The sequence below is a fragment of the Macrobrachium rosenbergii genome, chromosome 35 (genome assembly GCF_040412425.1).
Source record: "Macrobrachium rosenbergii isolate ZJJX-2024 chromosome 35, ASM4041242v1, whole genome shotgun sequence".
Lineage (NCBI taxonomy): Eukaryota > Metazoa > Arthropoda > Malacostraca > Decapoda > Palaemonidae > Macrobrachium > Macrobrachium rosenbergii.
This window is the reverse complement of record NC_089775.1, coordinates 2,584,711-2,603,301: the sequence shown is the minus strand read 5'-3', so window position 1 is coordinate 2,603,301 and position 18,591 is coordinate 2,584,711. Positions and strand designations below refer to the sequence as shown.

Here is an 18,591-nt window from a genome sequence, read left to right as displayed (position 1 = left end):
CAAAATCTGGTTAAAACTCGGTCAAATTAGGTCGAGATCTGGTCAAATTCTGGCCAGGACCTAGTCAAAATCTGGTCACAACATGGATTTATAAAATCCGGCCAAAATAAGATAAAAATCTGGTCAAAATCTGACCCAAACTCGGTGTAAATGTGACCAAATTCTGTATAAATAAATTCTGGTCGAAATCTGTCTAAAATCCCACCAAAATCTGGTCAAAATCTGACCCAAACTTAGTCAAAATTTTGTCAAAATCAAGCCAAAATCTGACCCAAACTTAGTCAATATTTTGTCAAAATCTGACCCAAACTTAGTCATAATTTTGTCAAAATCAAGCCAAAATCTGACCCAAACTTAGTCAATATTTTGTCAAAATCTGACCCAAACTTAGTCGTAATTTTGTCAAAATCAAGCCAAAATCTGACCCAAACTTAGTCAATATTTTGTCAAAATCTAACCCAAACTTAGTCAATATTTTGTCAAAATCTGGCCCAATCCTAGTCAATATTTTGTCAAAATCTGGCCAAAATCAGGTCAAAATCTGACCCAAACTTAGTCAAAATCTTGTCAAAATCTGAGAGAGAGAGAGAGAGAGAGAGAGAGAGAGAAAGAGACTTCAAATGTCAAACGCTACTTGTGTGCGCATCGATATTTCTTCCATACTGATTAGAACCGGTTTTAATTCCAAGAGAGTGGGTGGGTTGTCGGATACTCCTGGTACTACGGGACGAGTGGTGAGTACCTGGTGGTCAGTGAACTGCCGTGGGTAGCAGACGGTGTGTTGAGACCACCCACTTCCCTCCATAACTCTTAATGAACAAATTGACAACAAAAAAGGTTTAAAAGGTGTAACAGGGAAGAAATGGAATATGAACGGAGGTACTATAAAAGAAATGGAAGAGGTTGCAGCTAGGGACCTATAGGACGCCGCAGAGAATCATGAATATAAAATAACTTATTTAAGAGAACAGTTTTAATTAAAGAAAAAATGTGATAGAGTTATATTACATTTTTTACAACATTCAAAATATTTTAATTTTCACTGTTTTGTATAAATTAGGTCATTTTGTTTTATAATATATATATAATTCATACATATATATATATGTCTGTGCACAAATACACTTACATACACACACACACCCCACAAAGTACACATTTCTAACCCACAAGGTACAAAGAGTGTCACACTGCACACGTGAACATAAAAAAAAAACGCCCCAAAATTCTATATATATAATTATAACAATGCTTGGATTTTTCCAGATAAGATAGCATAACAAACATCAAAGTTGACTTTGCCCACTTGTGAGATGATATGACGATCGCTCCATAGGTCAAGTGACTCGAATCAAGGTCAAAGTAAAATATGCTGGCGTGTGACCTCCAGAAGTGACCAGGTTTGTGTATTCAAAATATTAAAAAACCAATTTTTAGGTGTTTTGATAGCTAAAATTAACGTATTTTCGCTACGTTAAATTGGATTTAGTTCATTTTTTGTTCGTTATAATAGTTAAACAAATATATTTCTGTGAGTATTAATCCGTAAATCCCCAAATGTGGGCTAAGATCCCCAAAAATCATAAAAACCCATTTTTAGGTGTTTAAAGGTGTTTAAATAATTAAAATAAAGGTATTTCGATATGTTAACTTGGATTTTTTAAATTTTTTGTTCGTTCTACTAATAAACAAATATATTTCCGTGAATATTAATCCATAAATCCCCTTATATGCGCTAAGATCCCCAAAATCACAAAGAACCCCAAAAATAACGAAAAATTAAAATTTTTCTGTAAATATTAATCCATAAATCCCCAAATTTGGATTAAGATCACCAAAAAATCATAAAGAACCCCAAAAATAACGAAAAATTAAAATATTTCTGTAAATATTAATCCATAAGTCCCCAAATATGAGCTAAGATCCCCCCAAAATCATAAAGAACCCCCAAAAATAACGAAAAATTAAAAAAAATCAATCTCGTTCAGCTTGTTGCTAACTAAACAGAAAACAATTCCTTCTATCAGCTATAAACAAGACCTTTTAACTCTCAACCGATTTCCGCCTTTCAGAACTCACGCCTTAAGGGCCAAAATCCCCCAAACCTCCTTCGCCCCCAAAAGTCATCCCCCCTCTTCCCCCGGGGCTTAATCTCTGCAACGGACAGATGGATTGGATCAGTCTGTACTGGGACAGTCCCAAGATGGTGCTCGGGTTGACGATCGGCGCTGGTCTTCTTGTGTACTACCTCGTCGAGGCCGTTAAGGTTAGTTTTTCGTATTTAATTTGACAGTGAGGTACCTCTTTGAGGGGTGGTGTGCTTAAATTTCCCTAAAATTGTCAGGTTAAATGGTACTGTAGGCCTGTGGGACAGTAAGGACACTGTACTGATTTCATAGCTTTTCTTAGCCTCTTCGAGGCCGTCAGAGGCCGCTGTCCTGTGCATTTTAAGAGGTAATGCCTCTTAAAGGTTTAAGCTTCCATATACTCACCCATTTAGCAGCTGAAATGGGCTTAAATTGTCATAAAAAGTGATAAATCTCCCATACATTAAGCATACCTGAGATTCGACATAGCAATGGGAGGAGCTATATCTCTCCCACCTAAAAATATATATAAAAAACACTTGTCTGGTTGACAACTTCACATTAAATATATGTAATTATATTCCAGGTTATATTCCCACTTATTTAAAACCACCACGGGATAATCTGGGAGCATGACTAAGCATATTTTAATTTAAAAAGAGTCATGATGACGCTGGATATACAATATATGGGTGCGGCATCAAGCCGAGTATACGGTTAACTGGCAACTGAAGGTGATATTTAAGGTGTCGCTTTTAGCGTTTATTGATATTTATTTAGCTCATTAAGACTGTCTATGAATGGATGACTCATTTAGAGACGATTACTCATATATTTCCCCACGTTTTTGTAAGTAAAGTAATGGAAAATGCTTAAAAGAATTGCACTTTTGAAAAGGCGACTTAAAGACTAGCTGGCAACTTCGAGCTACTATTACGTAAATAGGCTGTGAAGTTATAGCATTCGTCTCGTTTCAAATCCTTCAGCGCAAAGGATATGGCCTGCATCCTATTTAAGCGGCGTGCCCAGACACCGAGGGGCGTGTAAATTGGGGTATTGTCGGGCGTTTTTCGCCCTGGGTATCTCTAAGAGCCGGGAGATATACCCCCTTTAGACACCTGGGCACAGCTGAGAAAGACGAACACGTGCAGCAGTGATGACGCAATCGGGCACACACTCTCTCTCTCTCTCTCTCTCTCTCTCTCTCTCTCTCTCTCTCTCTCTCTCTCTCTCTCTCTCTCTCTCTCTCTCTTAATATATTCATAAATAAGGCTTTACAACGAGGAGATGAAATGGCTGGGACGAAAATAACGAAAAGGTCTCGTATGAGACTAAACCCCTTCTGTACCGTGGCCGAACCCGTGCCAAGTTTTAAAAGCGGTACAGGGTACGACGACCGTTCATTCTAGACGTCTGTCATATAATTAAATCCCCCTTTTTTATTATTATTCATTTCTTTAATGTGTTTTTGGCGGTGTTCGTTCATCGCCCCCCCCCCTCGAGATGGCACCGAATGTGAACGGCAGCAGGGGTGATGACGTCACTTGGAAACGTATAGTCCCGGGACAGAAATAAACAATGGCTTCTTCTTCTTTTATTTTCTTTTTTTTTTTTTATTTGTTAGGGCAGATATACCGCCAAGGCTATTTATTAGAGGGTCGAGACGATTCAATCCCTCGTGAGAGACGTTAGGTACCGTCCTGTCGTTGTTATATAAGGACCAAATTGTTATATTTTGCATTAAATAGAACTAGGCCAGTAGGCCTAGTTTTGACACTTATGCATATCACATTGGTTGCTGCTCCAGAGGGCTTCTCTCTCTCTCTCTCTCTCTCTCTCTCTCTCTCTCTCTCTCTCTCTCTCTCTCTCTCAGCAGTACAAGCCAAGTTTGGCAAACCGTGTATCCAGTAATATAATATTCTTACCTGAATATATGTCATTTTGGGCGCCAAGGAGAGAGAGAGAGAGAGAGAGAGAGAGAGAGAGAGAGAGAGAGAGAGAGTTCCATTGTGCTGTCTATGTCTCCATCCCGTTGTAGTAGGCGACCTCTCATTTTTGTGATATCGATCTGAGTCTTCGGGAAAGGCCAGTGAGAGAGAGAGAGAGAGAGAGAGAGAGAGAGAGAGAGAGAGAGAGAGAGAGAGACAGTAGCATTGATTAGAACAAGGGGTTGAATGACCTCGTTGATACCAACATAAAATGATTCGAATAAACTGTATTAATAATGGCTGGCCACTGACACGCAAGGAACAAGGGACCATTTTTATATATTGGCTCTGGTTAAGAGGTGAGGTTGCAAGCCTTACATGTGCCCCTGTATCGTGAGTGACATGCGTACGTGTGTGGACTTATATGTACGTATTAATGTACGTATTAATACGTACACTATTTAGACATAATAAGCTAAAATTAGCTATACATATGTACACACATACATTTACATGTGTACGTTTTATTGAATGCAATGACGCACACATATGCATGACTGCCGGAAGTGTGCAATACACATGACTGCTCTAGAGAGAGAGAGAGAGAGAGAGAGAGAGAGAGAGAGAGAGAGAGAGAGAGAGAGAGAGACTTATATTGACGTAACTTGAAGCATTTGCAAGCCATTGCATTTGACTGGGTTCTCTAGCCACCTGGCGCGTTTCAGCCCAGAGAGAGAGAGAGAGAGAGAGAGAGAGAGAGAGAGAGAGAGAGAGAGAGAGAGAGAGAAATTTATATATAAGTGGCTTCGTTTTGTTCCTTCAATTGCGTGACTCTTTCCATGCAAGAAATATTTTTCACAGACGCCACCTGGGCCTGTCTCTCTCTCTCTCTCTCTCTCTCTCTCTCTCTCTCTCTCTCTCTCTCTCTCTCTCCTTAATCACTTCAAGGACTTCTCGTTCGTGTCTTCTGAGCAAATGTCCTTTTCAGTGGAAGGGAATTCTAACCTTTTATAGCTGTCACCCCACATTCTCCTCACGGACCATTTTGCACCAAACCTGTCACTCCCAATCCTGTATATTCTCACACACATATCCCGATTATATATCATTATTATCAATGAGTCTCCTACATAAAAGATTACGTTAAAATGATTTTATCATGGGGTGATTCTGAATCAATAATATTTATTATTATATATTCTAACCTACTCACTGATCAAATATTCTGTAAAGTATTAGATAAATCATGAATCTCGCGGATCCTTTATGCCATATATTTTAAGATATTCTCATATGTTTTAATATATTCTCTATGCGTACCGCGTCGTGACCTACATACCTTAACCTCCCATATGATTAAAATCCGCGGCTTTGATTCTCAGCCTCCTCATGACTGCGGAATCATTTCAAATGACTTCTTTTAAAAATTCTCGAATTACGACCGATTCATCGCACGTGTCGTCGCGAAAGGGGACGAAATCACAGTCACTGCAGATGTTTCACTCGCTCCGACGTCCCAGTACTTTTCCTTCGTCAGTTCCGAGCTGTGGGGCGCCTCTCGACCTCTGTTCAAAGGACCTTGGGCAGAGGGTCGCCTCGAGATGTTTGTAGCGAACGGGGCTAAGTTTTTGTCGTTGTTCTTCTTGATCAAGAGCCACCACAGGACGTCTGGGATCTTCTTCGTCAGGATCCTGGGGGCGTTCGTCTTAAACAGCGCCAAGTTCCTGTTCTTCCTCATGGCCAGGAACCCTAGGAAGTCTGTCGCCTTCGGTAGTACCATCTTCACAGTTGTCCGGAAGAGTACCAGGTTCTCTCTCCTATTCTTCTTCTCCAGGGGCTCCAAAACCCAGGCCCGTGTCTTCGTCAGTACAATCGTGACCTTTGTGAAGACCACCAAGTTCCTCTTCTCCGTCAGGAGGTCCAGGACGTCCGTCGTGGCCCGGCTCGTCAGGGGTACCTTGACGAAGGGCGCTAAGGTCCTCTTCACAAAATCTGTGGGGTCCCTGATGCCTCTGAAATCATCATCTTCGTCAGGAGTCCTGTGGTCAGCATTGCCGTCTCCTTCGGCAGGCGTCCTGGGACGTCTAGTGCCGTCTGCGTCATCGCCGTCATCCTCTGCAGGAGTCCTGAGACGTCTAGCACCCTCTTCTTTACGAAACGTCCTAGGAAACGTGGTTCATCTATCGTCATCGGCACTCAAAGTCGTGAGATAACCAAGATTTCTTGTTTATTTTTCTTCGTCATCTTCTTCCCCAATTTCGACACAGGCCCCCTGGACGCCTGGTCCAGGGTCCTCTTAAACGGGTGCTTGCCTGTCAGACGCCTTCACACAAGCATAGACGCAAACATGCACAAACACAGACTCACTCAGACAGCCAGCATCCATTACCTCATTGAGCCGATCAAGAGGGGTCACCTCTCTCTGCTTGGAATGAGTTTAAGTGTCGTGTTTGCTTCTTTTTCAAGAGGTTCCACAGGGCCATCTTTTGGGACCAATCGCGTTTGAATAGAAGCTTTCTTTTTCTTAGTTTTTTTGACGTGACGGCTGAAAAGAGGGTCACCCAAGGGACGAAATTTGGGTGGGAAAGGACCCGTGACCCCGGAAGTAAAAGTGGCCTTGTCGATGGGAAATATAAGTGAATTGGGAGGTAGTGAAAACAAAAATTGAAAAGTGGATTTTAATAAAATAATTTTCTTTCTTTACAGGTATGTTTTGTCATGCTTACTGATATGTAATTCTTTTGATATATTATGAGAGATTTGAGATCTATTTTATCTCTTTTTATGGTCTGTCAACAATCGTTCTCTTATCATTTGTTTCATTTTTCTCTCTCAAATCAGGAATGTCTGGAATTGTCTCTACAGTCGAATGAATTCTAATGGTATTTTGGATTCTCTGAAATGTGTGTGTGTGTGTGAGAGAGAGAGAGAGAGAGAGAGAGAGAGAGAGAGAGAGAGAGAGAGAGAGAGAGAGAGAGATGGTTTTCTGAAAGAGAGAGAAATTTTTTCCAAAAGAGGGGCGGGGGGAGAGAGAGTTTTTCAAGACAGAGAGAGAGAGATGGTTTTCTGAAAAATTTTTTCCAAAAGAGAGAGAGAGAGAGAGAGAGAGAGAGAGAGAGAGAGAGAGAGAGAGAGAGAGAGAGCGAGTTTTCCAAGAGAGAGAGAGAGAGCGAGAAAGAACGAGTTTTGAGAGAGAGAGAAAAAACACCAAAAAAATCCCACATAACTCAAACACTCCCCAACCACCACCCAAAAGGACCACTCCTCTCCATCCTATAAAACATCCAAAAGACTCCTTCATTCAAGTCCATCATTCCTTCTCTCTCTCTCTCCTTCCAGCGGCCTCTCTTGGCATGCAGACCGGACAGTTCCTGGAGGACCTTCCTGGAGAAGAACCTGAATATCCTGCAGGAGAGGTATTGGCCGACTCCCTGGTGTTATGAGTCCAGATGCCAGACTATTCTCGCGTCCGTGTTGAGGTCTAGGATCCCCGACATCGAGTATAGAAGGTTGGTATCTCTCTCTCTCTCTCTCTCTCTCTCTCTCTCTCTCTCTCTCTCTCTCTCTCTCTCTCTCTCTCTCTTGAAATCTCTCTCTCTCTCTTGGAAAACTCGCTCTCTTTCTCTTTTGGAAAAAATTTCTCTTTCAGAAAACCATCTCTCTCTCTCTCTCTCTCTCTCTCTCTCTCTCTCTCTCTCTCTCTCTCTCTCTTGGAAAAATCTCTCTCTCTCTCTTTTGGAGAAAACCATCTCTCTCTTTCAGAAAACCATCTCTCTCTCTCTCTCTCTCTCTCTCTCTCTCTCTCTCTTTACGGTGTTCCAATAAAAATGGCATCGCAGTGTGTGAGGTCAATGCTTAGGAAAGAGGCTCCCCATATGTAATTGCATCTGAACTGGCATCACAATTCTTGAGGTCATTCAATGGGGAAAGCATCCTAAATTTTGGATACATAGTTCACTGCTTAAGCCAAGAGAGGGTCAATAGGATTTTAACTGGGTAACCTCGCCCAAGAGTCTGACCTTTGACCTGTATCTAGGGTCTAGGGAAGTCCTATAACTGTAAAATCTCAAAGGACTCCTTTTATATCCTTCCAGAGAGATCCTGCAACTGAAGGATGGCGGCGAAGTGTGCCTAGACTGGCTGGATGTGGGGGATGACCCAGACAAGCCGAGTATAATCATCCTCCCGGGCCTGACTGGTTCGTCGCAGAGCGAGTACATCAAGAGCTTCATCCTGACGGCGCAGGAGATCGGGATCCGCTGCGTCGTCTTCAACCACCGCGGCAGAGGGGGACTGGAGCTCAAGGTAGGTGGTGTCATATCACTTGGCGTCTCTCTCTGCTTTCCCCGTGTCATATTCGAAGTGTCGGAAATGATTTAGGTTAGGTTATGTTAAGATTATGGAGGTGAGGAGTGACTGGTTTGGCGTAAAAGTGGGTTTGAGACTAGGGTCAGGTTTGGTTGCTGTGGCTGTTTCACATCTTTACGGATGAAACGGTGTGAGGAAGTCAGGAAATGGACAGGGTACGAGAGCGCAGAGCTCTGGCACAAGAGAGAATGATGTTTGTGGGTGATAGTGCTGATCACGGATGGCAAAGAGAAGTTGCACAGACTGACGTAAAGCATTTGGAAGTAATCGCTTCCTCGTATTTCGCAGACCGCCCGCACCTACTGCGCCGCCAACAGCGACGACCTTGAGGAGGCCATCCTACACATCAAGAGCCTCTATCCCAATGCCCCCCTCATGGCCACTGGCATCTCCCTGGGAGGGTGAGTCCTCAAAAAAAAGTTCTTGTGTTCTTCTTCAGCACTTTATACTAAACAATCTTCCATCATTGTCCCTGTTTAGATAAAACTGTTCCCCAAAAGCCACCTACAGGAAGCAAACTCTTTCCCCCGCAGGATGATCCTCGGCAACTACCTCGTAACCCGTAGGGAGAAGGCCGCGGAGTACCTGGTGTCAGCCATGGTACTCTCCATCCCCTGGAACGTGTTCGTGGGCACCGAGAGCCTGGAAAGGCCCCTCTGGAACCTGCTGCTCAACAGGCACCTTGCGGGATGCCTCTGCAACTCCATCAGGAACATGAGGAAGCAGCTGGAGGGGTATGACTGGGACCTAGACCATGTCATGCAGGTGAGAGTGGTGGACGACCAAGTTTTGTTCCTCCAGGTTCAAATTCTGGTCATTTTAGTTGTGTCAGGGTTCTAAGTTTAGGTTCAATGACTGTGTGGGTAGTTCTGGGTTGTAGGAGAGTAAAAGGTCTAAGTATTTTACTCAGGTTCTACATAAACTTACATATTCCTGGAGCAGACACAGGTCTAGACTCAAGCTCACATCTCCTTGCCAAGCAAATATTCTGAGGTTATGCTTACAATTTCTCTCTGTACAGTATTTATTATGAGTTTTATTTTTAGGTAGGACCACCCTGCAGAAGTTAGCATTCTAGGATAATGTCAGGTTCCAAGATCAAATGTCAGGACCAAATCTGCCTGGATAATGTCAGGACCAACCTGCAGAAGTTAGCATTCTAGGATAACGGCCCAAGATCAAGACTTGCTCTGCCTAGAACTAAGAATTCTTAGGCCTAGACTTGCTCCAACTTAATAGCATTAACCGCCTCCCACCTTCCAGAGTAAAACCATCAGGGAGTTTGACTCGCGGTTCACGGCCATCCAGTTCGGATTCAGAGACGTGGAGGATTACTACCGCTCAGCCTGCCTCCACGACAAACTGGATGAGATCAAGGTTCCCCTGCTGTGTCTGTCGGCAGCGGATGACCCGTTCCAGCCCATAGAAGGTAAGGGCGGAAGGGCTTTATAGTCCTTATCAGGTAATAATGAGAACTAGGTCAGTGATCCTTTTCTGGCCAATGGAAGACAAAGATGGTAAGTCAGTGTAAGATTTCTCTCAATTTCTACCTTTCTTTTACTAGTTTCTGAACCATTCCTTCAATCACCTCAATCAATCGTTCCGCACTCCATCCATGACCTATCTTCTGACCTGACAACTTTGTGGCTGTGCCTACATCGCCTCACTGTCTTTTCAAAGTTCTCGTTTAACTTTTTCACAACAAATGCTTGATTCTAAACACACACTGCTCTTCCCCTATTAAAACTACTGTTGTTGGTCATAGTTTTTCAGAAGATGGCAATAATCTCCTGGAAATTAGCTAGTGATACCTTGGGATAGAATTTCTAGCCCTATACCTCTCACCATCCCTGGCAGTAACCAGTAAGCTAACAACCAGGTACCCTGATATCACCTAGGATTCAGACCTGAGTCCTTTGGCAGGGGATGAAAAGGATGCTGTCAAATCCTGTACGGGACCCGTGCGAGAGATCCTTGTGTCGATTTGCTCACAAAGTTATACAGTATAAATTACTGATTGATAATTTCTTTCACAAATGCCTCATTGGCATCCTCAAACCCGATATACTGCACAATTAACTGGTACCTTACATTCGTATAGTGTCGTAAAGTGCACCTTACATCATTGATGAGGTGATCTATATTTTAACAGCTGCTGTCTTGATTAAAATTCTTATAAATATAAATTTTTTTGGTGCCATACATGTCCTATATGAGTCACTACTGCATTGCAGACACCCTAAAACCTTGTTGACGTCTTATACAAACAACAATCAAAGTTTAAAATCATACGTACAAAAACTAACCTTGAGTGATATCCACCGACAGGGATCCCCATCGAAGCGGCCAACAAGTCGAGCCACGTGGCCATCGTCGTCACGGCGCGGGGCGGCCACATCGGCTTCATGGAGGGCATCCTGCCCACCAACACCTACTACAGCGACCGCCTCTACGGGCAGCTGATCCGAGGCATCTTCTCCAGCCTGGGCGAGATGAAGGAAGTGCAGGAGGAGGCCACGAGATTCGCCGGGGAGAACGGGCCAGCGACAAACCGAGAAGGCCCTAGCGTCTTAACCCCGGGCATCCCCTAGAAGAAAATTGTATTGTTTCTCATCATTGTTGTACATTCTTTGCTGTTTATCATTATTATTATTATCTTTATTATTGTTGTTATGATATTTTTAATCAGTCCAGTTGTTAAAGAGGTGCTGTCCTAAGCTAACGGTGACGTAGACGCTGTGATGAAAGGTTGGTTTTACGATGATGGCGAGACGCTGCGATGACAGTATGTGACAAATTTAGTGTGATGGAGATTATGTAGTTGCATTATACACATGAGAAGTAACTTTACGATGAAATGCAAATCGTACGAAGACAAAACGCAGTACGCGCGATACGTCGCGACTCCACAATGAAAATGTACATAGTACAAAGACAGAAGACAGTTGTCAGCATTTTAAAGCATTATACAGCAACAAAGATTATGTAGTCGCATTATACGTAAGAGCAATAACTTTACAATGAAAACGTACATCGTACAGAGACAAAGCACAGTATGCGTGATACGTCGCAATTCCACGACGAAATGTACATCGTACAAAGACGGGAGACAGTTGTAAGCATTATAAAGCATTATACGGCGACAAAGACAGGAAATAACTGTACAATGACAAACACACCATACAATGACGAGCCGTACACCCGTGCGTTACACACCCGTACGACATCTACACACGCTCGCGAGAGGAATTTAGTACAAATAACTGTTTGAATCCTATTTATATAGATAGAGACACCACCAAAAAAGGTATATTAAAACTTATAAAATATATATATGCCACAATGTTGTTACAAGTATCCAGTACACTGTATATATATATATATATATATATATATATATATATATATATATATATATATATATATATATATATATATTATTTTTATAATATTTTGTCAACAAACCAAATTGAAATTTTAAATATTTATATAAATGTTCCTTTTAGCATTGAATGTTTTATATATATATAAATATTAATGTTTCCTTTAAAATAATGGTTTCAATATATATAATTAATATTTTGGGCATCTTTGAAAGATAAAAATGTGATTATTGATTTGCAAAATTTAAAAAAAATGGATAATTTGTGAAAAAAATCAGTAAATGAAAAAAATAAATATTTTTAATATTTATTTTTTCATTTACTTTTTTTTACTTTTGTTTTTCATTTAAGTAAATAAAATATATATGTGATAAATATTAAAAATACGAAATTCATAGAAAACGGATTAATTCACGGCAAGAGAAACCGAGAATTAATATTTCAGCAGAGACTCCTTTAAATTAGAATTGCTCTTGCTTAAAATTTTTTTTTCATAGTTTTAGGTCAAAAAAGCTATTTTAAAAAATCTATGCAACTAATTAAACTAGTCAGTATTAAATGGAATTAATTATTGATTATTAAAAATGAAATATTAATTATTAAAACTAAAGAATCATCACTGAACCAATTTGAGCTAAAATGTTTTTTTTATTGTATAATGAATAATAATGAAAATTTATTATTATTATTATTATTATTATTATTATTATTATTATTATTATTATTATTATTGTTATTATTATTATTATTATTATTATTATTATTATTATTATTATTATTATTATTATTATTATTATTATTATAAAAAGGTCATCCCAAATTGTTTGACCCCACTCATGCAAATTTTAACAATCATTAATTTTTACTTTTTTTAATGTATGCAATTTTTTCAAGTTTAAAATTTCGAAAAATTAAAAAAAAATTTTCTTACATTTATTTTGTATTTTAATGTTTTTTTTGAGGCACTCAAAAAAGTATATAAAATTTTTTTTGTATTTTAATGTTTTTGTGCCGCTTAAAAAAATGTATATAAAACATTTGTATTTTAATGATTTTTTGACACTAAAAATATGTAAAAAATAATTTTGTTCATATTTTAATTTTTTGTGGCATTTGAAAAAATTATATAAAAAATGTATTTCATATATTAATTTTTTGTAACACTTAAAAAAATTATATTAAAAATAAATTTTTCCATATTTTAATTTTTTGTGGCACTTAAAAAATATATATAAAAAAACATTTAACACTTAAAAATATATATATAAAATAATTTTTTTCATTTCAAAATTTTTTATGTCACAAAAAAATATATAAAAACATTTTACACTGAAAAAAATATATAAAAAACATTTTTTTCATATTGCAATTTTTTGTGGCACCTAAAAAAAAAGTATATAAGAAAAAAACAATATTCTATTCCACTGTGTTCTTAATACTGTTATCTAGTCCAGAGTTGTTATAGGCCTATGTTCCTAAATTAGGCACACCTCGCTCCCCCCACCACCCCCGCCCCCACCATGAGTGCCAGCCATGTTATATACTGCTTAAGAGACAGCCTAGATTAATGGGGGGGATTTATCAGTAGGATTTTACTATAGGATTTATCAGTCAGTAGAATTTTAGGACTAATAAATGAGGAAGTTTGATATGAAAAACTTTGTGGTTTTTATTTGTGACCTCAGAGATTTATATGACCTGAGTTTATGACCTAGAAAAGGAGGTCATTGGTTTATGCACTTGAATCTGTGACCTTAAAAAGGAGGTCATAGGTTTATGCACTTAAATCTGTGACCTTAGAAAGGTCAAAGGTCTGTTGACCTAAGTTTATGACCTTAAAAAGGAGGTCATAGATTTATTGACCTAAGTTTATGACCTTAAAAAGGTCATAGGCCTATTCATCTATGACCTAACCTAGGAGGTCATAGGCCTATGCATCTATGACTATGACCTAACCTAATAGGTCATAGGCATAGCTACTCCCCTTAGGGAAACCCTTAGCTATCCAGGTAAGGACCCAGTGCCCAAAATTGGGGTAGGGTTCCCCCTTCACCCATTAAAAAAAATACCCACTTTGGCCCACCCAAAAACCCGAAAAATAGAATTTACTCACTTCATAAAGGTTCCTGGACCGGACTGAGTACACAGGCGAATATACACTGTGTATTCCTTGGAACTATAACCTGTGTAACGGCTCTCTTTCTCTCCCTCAATCTCTCTCTCTCTCTTTCTCTTTCTCTCCCTCAATCTCTCTCTCTCTCCCTCAGTCAATCTCCCTCTCACTTAATCTCTCTCTCTCTCTCCCTCAATTTCTCTCTTCCTCTCTCTCTCTCTCTTTCTCTGCCTCAATCTCTCTCTCTCTCTCTCTCTCTCTCTCTCTCTCTCTCTCTCTCTCTCTCTCTCTCTCTTCCAAAAATCTTCGGTCTAAAGTCTAACAGGTCCTAATTCAAACCTAGTTTTTCCAGGACCTTAAAATCATACTTAAACTTTCTGGATTCCAGATATTCCTGTTTCAACTGTCCCTGGAACTGTGTGTGTCTCTCTCTCTCCTCCCCAGTCTTCCATTCCGTACGTGCGTGTCTGTCTGTCACGCCTCGAGACTAATAATAATACTAAAAAGTTTATCTTCCTCCCACCGAAATTTTAGATCGTATCTGGGTGACGCCCTTGGTACGATACAAAGGTAAGTGGCTGAGTTTTGACATGTGGCCTTCAGAGAGAGAGAGAGAGAGAGAGAGAGAGAGAGAGAGAAATTGATGGAAAGATGGAGAGGGAGAGAGATTGAGGGAGAGAGAGAGAAAAAAATTGAAGGGAGAGAGAGAGAGATTAAGGGACAGAGCGAGAGAGAGAGATTGAGGGAGAGAGAGAGAGAGAGAGGAGAGAGAGAGAGAGAGAGATCGAACCATTCATTCACTGAGAACCATAAAGGATTTCGGCTTATTTTAGCTACAACCAGTTATTCTCTCTCTCTCTCTCAACTCTCTCAATCTATCTTCGTGGTCTACAACTATAGGCCTACGATTCCCCCCAAACAAACGCCTACATAACTCCACATAAAACACATACCATCGATAACTATGAGGTCCCGGAGCCCAACATACTTCAATTAATAAGTTTACGACCAAAAAAAAAACTCAAATTTCTCATGATTACGAAGAAGAAGATTCGCAGAGTGTTGCCATCCGCTGGGCAAAGGAAGCCATTATTAGTCTTCCTAGTGATAATTTCCTTTTGAAGACAAAGGGTAATTAAATACCCTTCTTTTTATGACGTGGGTTCAATGCCCACCTTCGTAGGACCAAGGCCAATGACGTCAGTGGCTCCCCAGGGGATGGGGCATAGGGTATCGGCCGTAGGGTATGGGGTATAGTTATGACTAATGGGTTGGCCCAGGTATAAGTGTGGATGACAATGGTTGCAGTGACTGAGTCTTTGGAGAGAGAGAGAGAGAGAGAGAGAGAGAGAGAGAGAAAATTAAGGGAGAGATTGAGGGAGAAAAGAGAGAGAGAGATTAAGGGAGAGAGAGAGATTAAGAGAGAGAGAGAGACAGAGATAGATTGAGGGAGAGAGAGAGATTAAGGGAGAGAGAAAGAGATATTGAGGAGAGAGAGAGAGAGAGATTGAGGAGGAGAGAGAGAGAGAGGAGGAGAGAGAGAGAGAGAGATTGAAGGAGGAGAGAGAGAGAGAGAGAGAGAGATTGAAGGACCGAAAGAGAGAGAGAGAGAGAGATTGAAGGACCGAAAGAGAGAGAGAGAGAGAGAGAGAGAGAGAGAGAGAGAGGGGACAGAGAGAGAGAGAGAGAGAGAGAGAGAGAGGAGAGAGAGAGAGAGAGAGAGAGAGAGAGAGAATCAGATAGAGACAGACAGAGAGAATGAGAGACAGAGATTAAGAGAAGGCAGAGATTAAGGCAGAGAGAGAGAGAGAGAGAGAGAGAGAGAGAGAGAGAGAGGAATCACCGAGCGTGCAAAGCCAAAACCCTATAGACCTATACATGCCCACGCCGCCATCATGATATCACACCTTTAAAAAAAAAAAAAAAAAAATGTTCCCTCCGCATATTCCCCGAACGGACGAATGAATAATAAGTAACGTAACACTAACGAAAGAGGATAAGTAACAGTAACGGAAGAGGAACGCCTCAGGAGTCACCTGTTGAAAGACCATGACTGAGGGATTCCCCGGCCGGCCATGACGCCATCTTTGATTACCAACTGCCGTACCATTTTCCCATTCGACCTTTACGTATATTTTCTTTTATTTCCGATATATACCTTTGTGTTTTCGGCATCTGTTTGTTACCGTGGTATGTCTTTTGTTTGTTTGTACGTTTTTGTTTGTGTTCGCGTGAAGGAATCGGTAATATCATAATGCGTCCAGCCATGACGTCATTTTAGGGAACCAACTTCGCGCCATTTTTCCATTCGGCTTTTTCATACATTTTCCTTTATTTCTTATATATATGTTTGTATTTTCGGCATCCGTTTGTTGCCTTGGTATGTTTGTGTTTGTGTTCACGTAAAGGAATCGTCGCTATCGTAGTGGTTAACCGCCATGACGTCATATTTTTATATACCTCCGGCCGTGCCTTCCTAGCAACCGACACTTAGCGCCACTTTTTCATACATTTTCCTTCATTTCTTATATATATCTTTGCATTTCTAGCATCTGTTTGTTGCAGTTGTATGTTTATGTTTGTGTCCGCGTAAATGAATCGTCGCTATCGCCGTTACTGACGTAAATATATCGTAAAATATACAAAGATTATACGTTTCCACTCGGTGACGCGAACAGTTTCTGGAACGATCTTTTTAGCCTTGAGACAAAAATAAAAAGCTTGCTCACTGTTTCCGCAAACAGACGAAGTCCTTTAACACAATACAGCGCAGTTTTTTCGTTACAAAATCTATTATATTTCGATACAAAAGCCCCCCCAACCCCCAAACCCCCAAAAAAAAAAAACATCGATTCATACGCTTTCAGTTACTGCTTGCGTCGGTCTAATGTTTCCTGATGTTTAAGGTTTTTTTTCGAGATGTTGGAAACATTAAACATCATATACATCTTTTTTTAAATTAACAGCTTAACAGCTCATTTCATCGGAAGGAACATTTTTCCCCACAACGCCCACTGAAAAATAGCCAACACCCATTCTAACAAAGACTGTTAGAATGATGTAGATTAAAAACAGCCACAAATTAACAGCTAAATTCTACGTAGGATAAAAAAACAGCCACGGATTAACAGCTTAACAGCTAAAATTCGACGGAAGGAAACTTTTATTCCATGACGTCCCACGCAAAGAAGTAGGAACGATTTTGCAGAAGTGTCCCATATTTTTTGGGACTTCCGCTGGGAAATGTGACTAACTCTTAGGCTCATCCGGTTTCACTTCCGGTGCATTTTTAGGTGTGGGTGCTTCGTACACACTTACACAAACACATACACACACGTATACACATACACAAGCATACGTACTTCGCGTACAAACGCACACAAACGTACATATACACTCGCATAGTACCAACCGGCTGGTTTGGGGTAACTGAGATTGTATTTTTGAGAGTAACTGAGTCACATACACACACAAACACACGTATACACACTCGCACAAACACACATACACTCGCATAGTATCATACACACACATACAAACACGCACAAACGTACATATACACTCGAATAGTACCAACCACCTGGTAACTGAGATTGTATTTTTGAGAGTAACTGAATCACATACACACACAAACACTCGTATATACACGCCGACACAAACAAGATGTAATGTACTTCTTAATGACCCAATTTAGCGTTGCAAACAACGAGATACCAGCTCAAAATATATACAGTGATTTACGTAAGTATAAACAATTTTTATCTCGGCACAAACATCCTTTAGAGATTTGGCACGGACAAACATCCTCTAGAGAGAGAGAGAGAGAGAGAGAGAGAGAGAGAGAGAGAGAGAGAGAGAACAATAATAATAATAATAACACTGATTAACCCCTTGTGTTTATAGACAGACTTAATAGACACACGTCTATAGACATATAGAAAATATAGAAATGTATAGGCGTGTTTATAGAGAGATAAGATAACGGTAATAGATTATATTTAAAAAAAAATTGTCAATTGAAATTTTCCATTTTTTATTTATATAGCTCCATTGTTGCACCTGTCAGTCTTCGCGATCTCATAGATTGAAGAGAAACTTCACTGTATATATATATATATATATATATATATATATATATATATATATATATATATATATATATATATATTATAGTGACATTATAACACAATCTGTTACAATTGACAAACGGGAGAGTGACTGGTTTGGCGTCAGAGTGCCCAAAAATTCCCCCAATCTTTCTTCAGCGGCTTCTGAATCCAACTGGTTAGGATTGGCTAATCCTAGTAATGACCCCCTCTGGCCATTTTGACATCAGGTTAATTAGTTAATCCAGTGACTGCAGTTCTTGGGCAACCGGAAGTCCACATTTGCAACCGGAAATCGTGTTAAAATCGGTTCAAATTGGCCCCCTTTTGGGGAATTCCAAGATGGCGGAAATATTGGACATTACAGAGAATCCAAAATGGTTCCTCCAGGGGCAGTCGAGTTTCAATGTCCTTCAGTCCTTGTGGTATTGTGCTTCCGATAGGAACCAGGAACGGGTCCTGGGTTCCTCCTGAAGTTGAGAGAGAGAGAGAGAGAGAGAGAGAGAGAGAGAGAGAGAGAGAGAGAGAGAGAGAGAGAGAGAAAGGCTTCTAGTACGAAGAGAAATGACTCTAGGACGAGTAAGTAAGGACTCTCTCTCTCTCTCT

The 18,591-nt window shown here is 40.2% G+C and overlaps 1 protein-coding gene across 1 annotated transcript; it reads left to right on the top strand.

The window, feature by feature from the left end:
* The first annotated feature begins 1,266 nt into the window (after positions 1-1,266).
* LOC136856326 (phospholipase ABHD3-like) lies at positions 1,267-13,425 on the top strand. Its single transcript, XM_067134082.1, has 8 exons — positions 1,267-1,400; positions 2,073-2,266; positions 7,355-7,524; positions 8,110-8,320; positions 8,672-8,784; positions 8,917-9,148; positions 9,647-9,812; positions 10,712-13,425. Exons 2-8 carry the CDS (start codon positions 2,168-2,170, stop codon positions 10,972-10,974), a joined length of 1,254 nt encoding a protein of 417 aa, XP_066990183.1. The 5' UTR covers positions 1,267-1,400; positions 2,073-2,167; the 3' UTR covers positions 10,975-13,425.
* Positions 13,426-18,591: the final 5,166 nt, after the last annotated feature.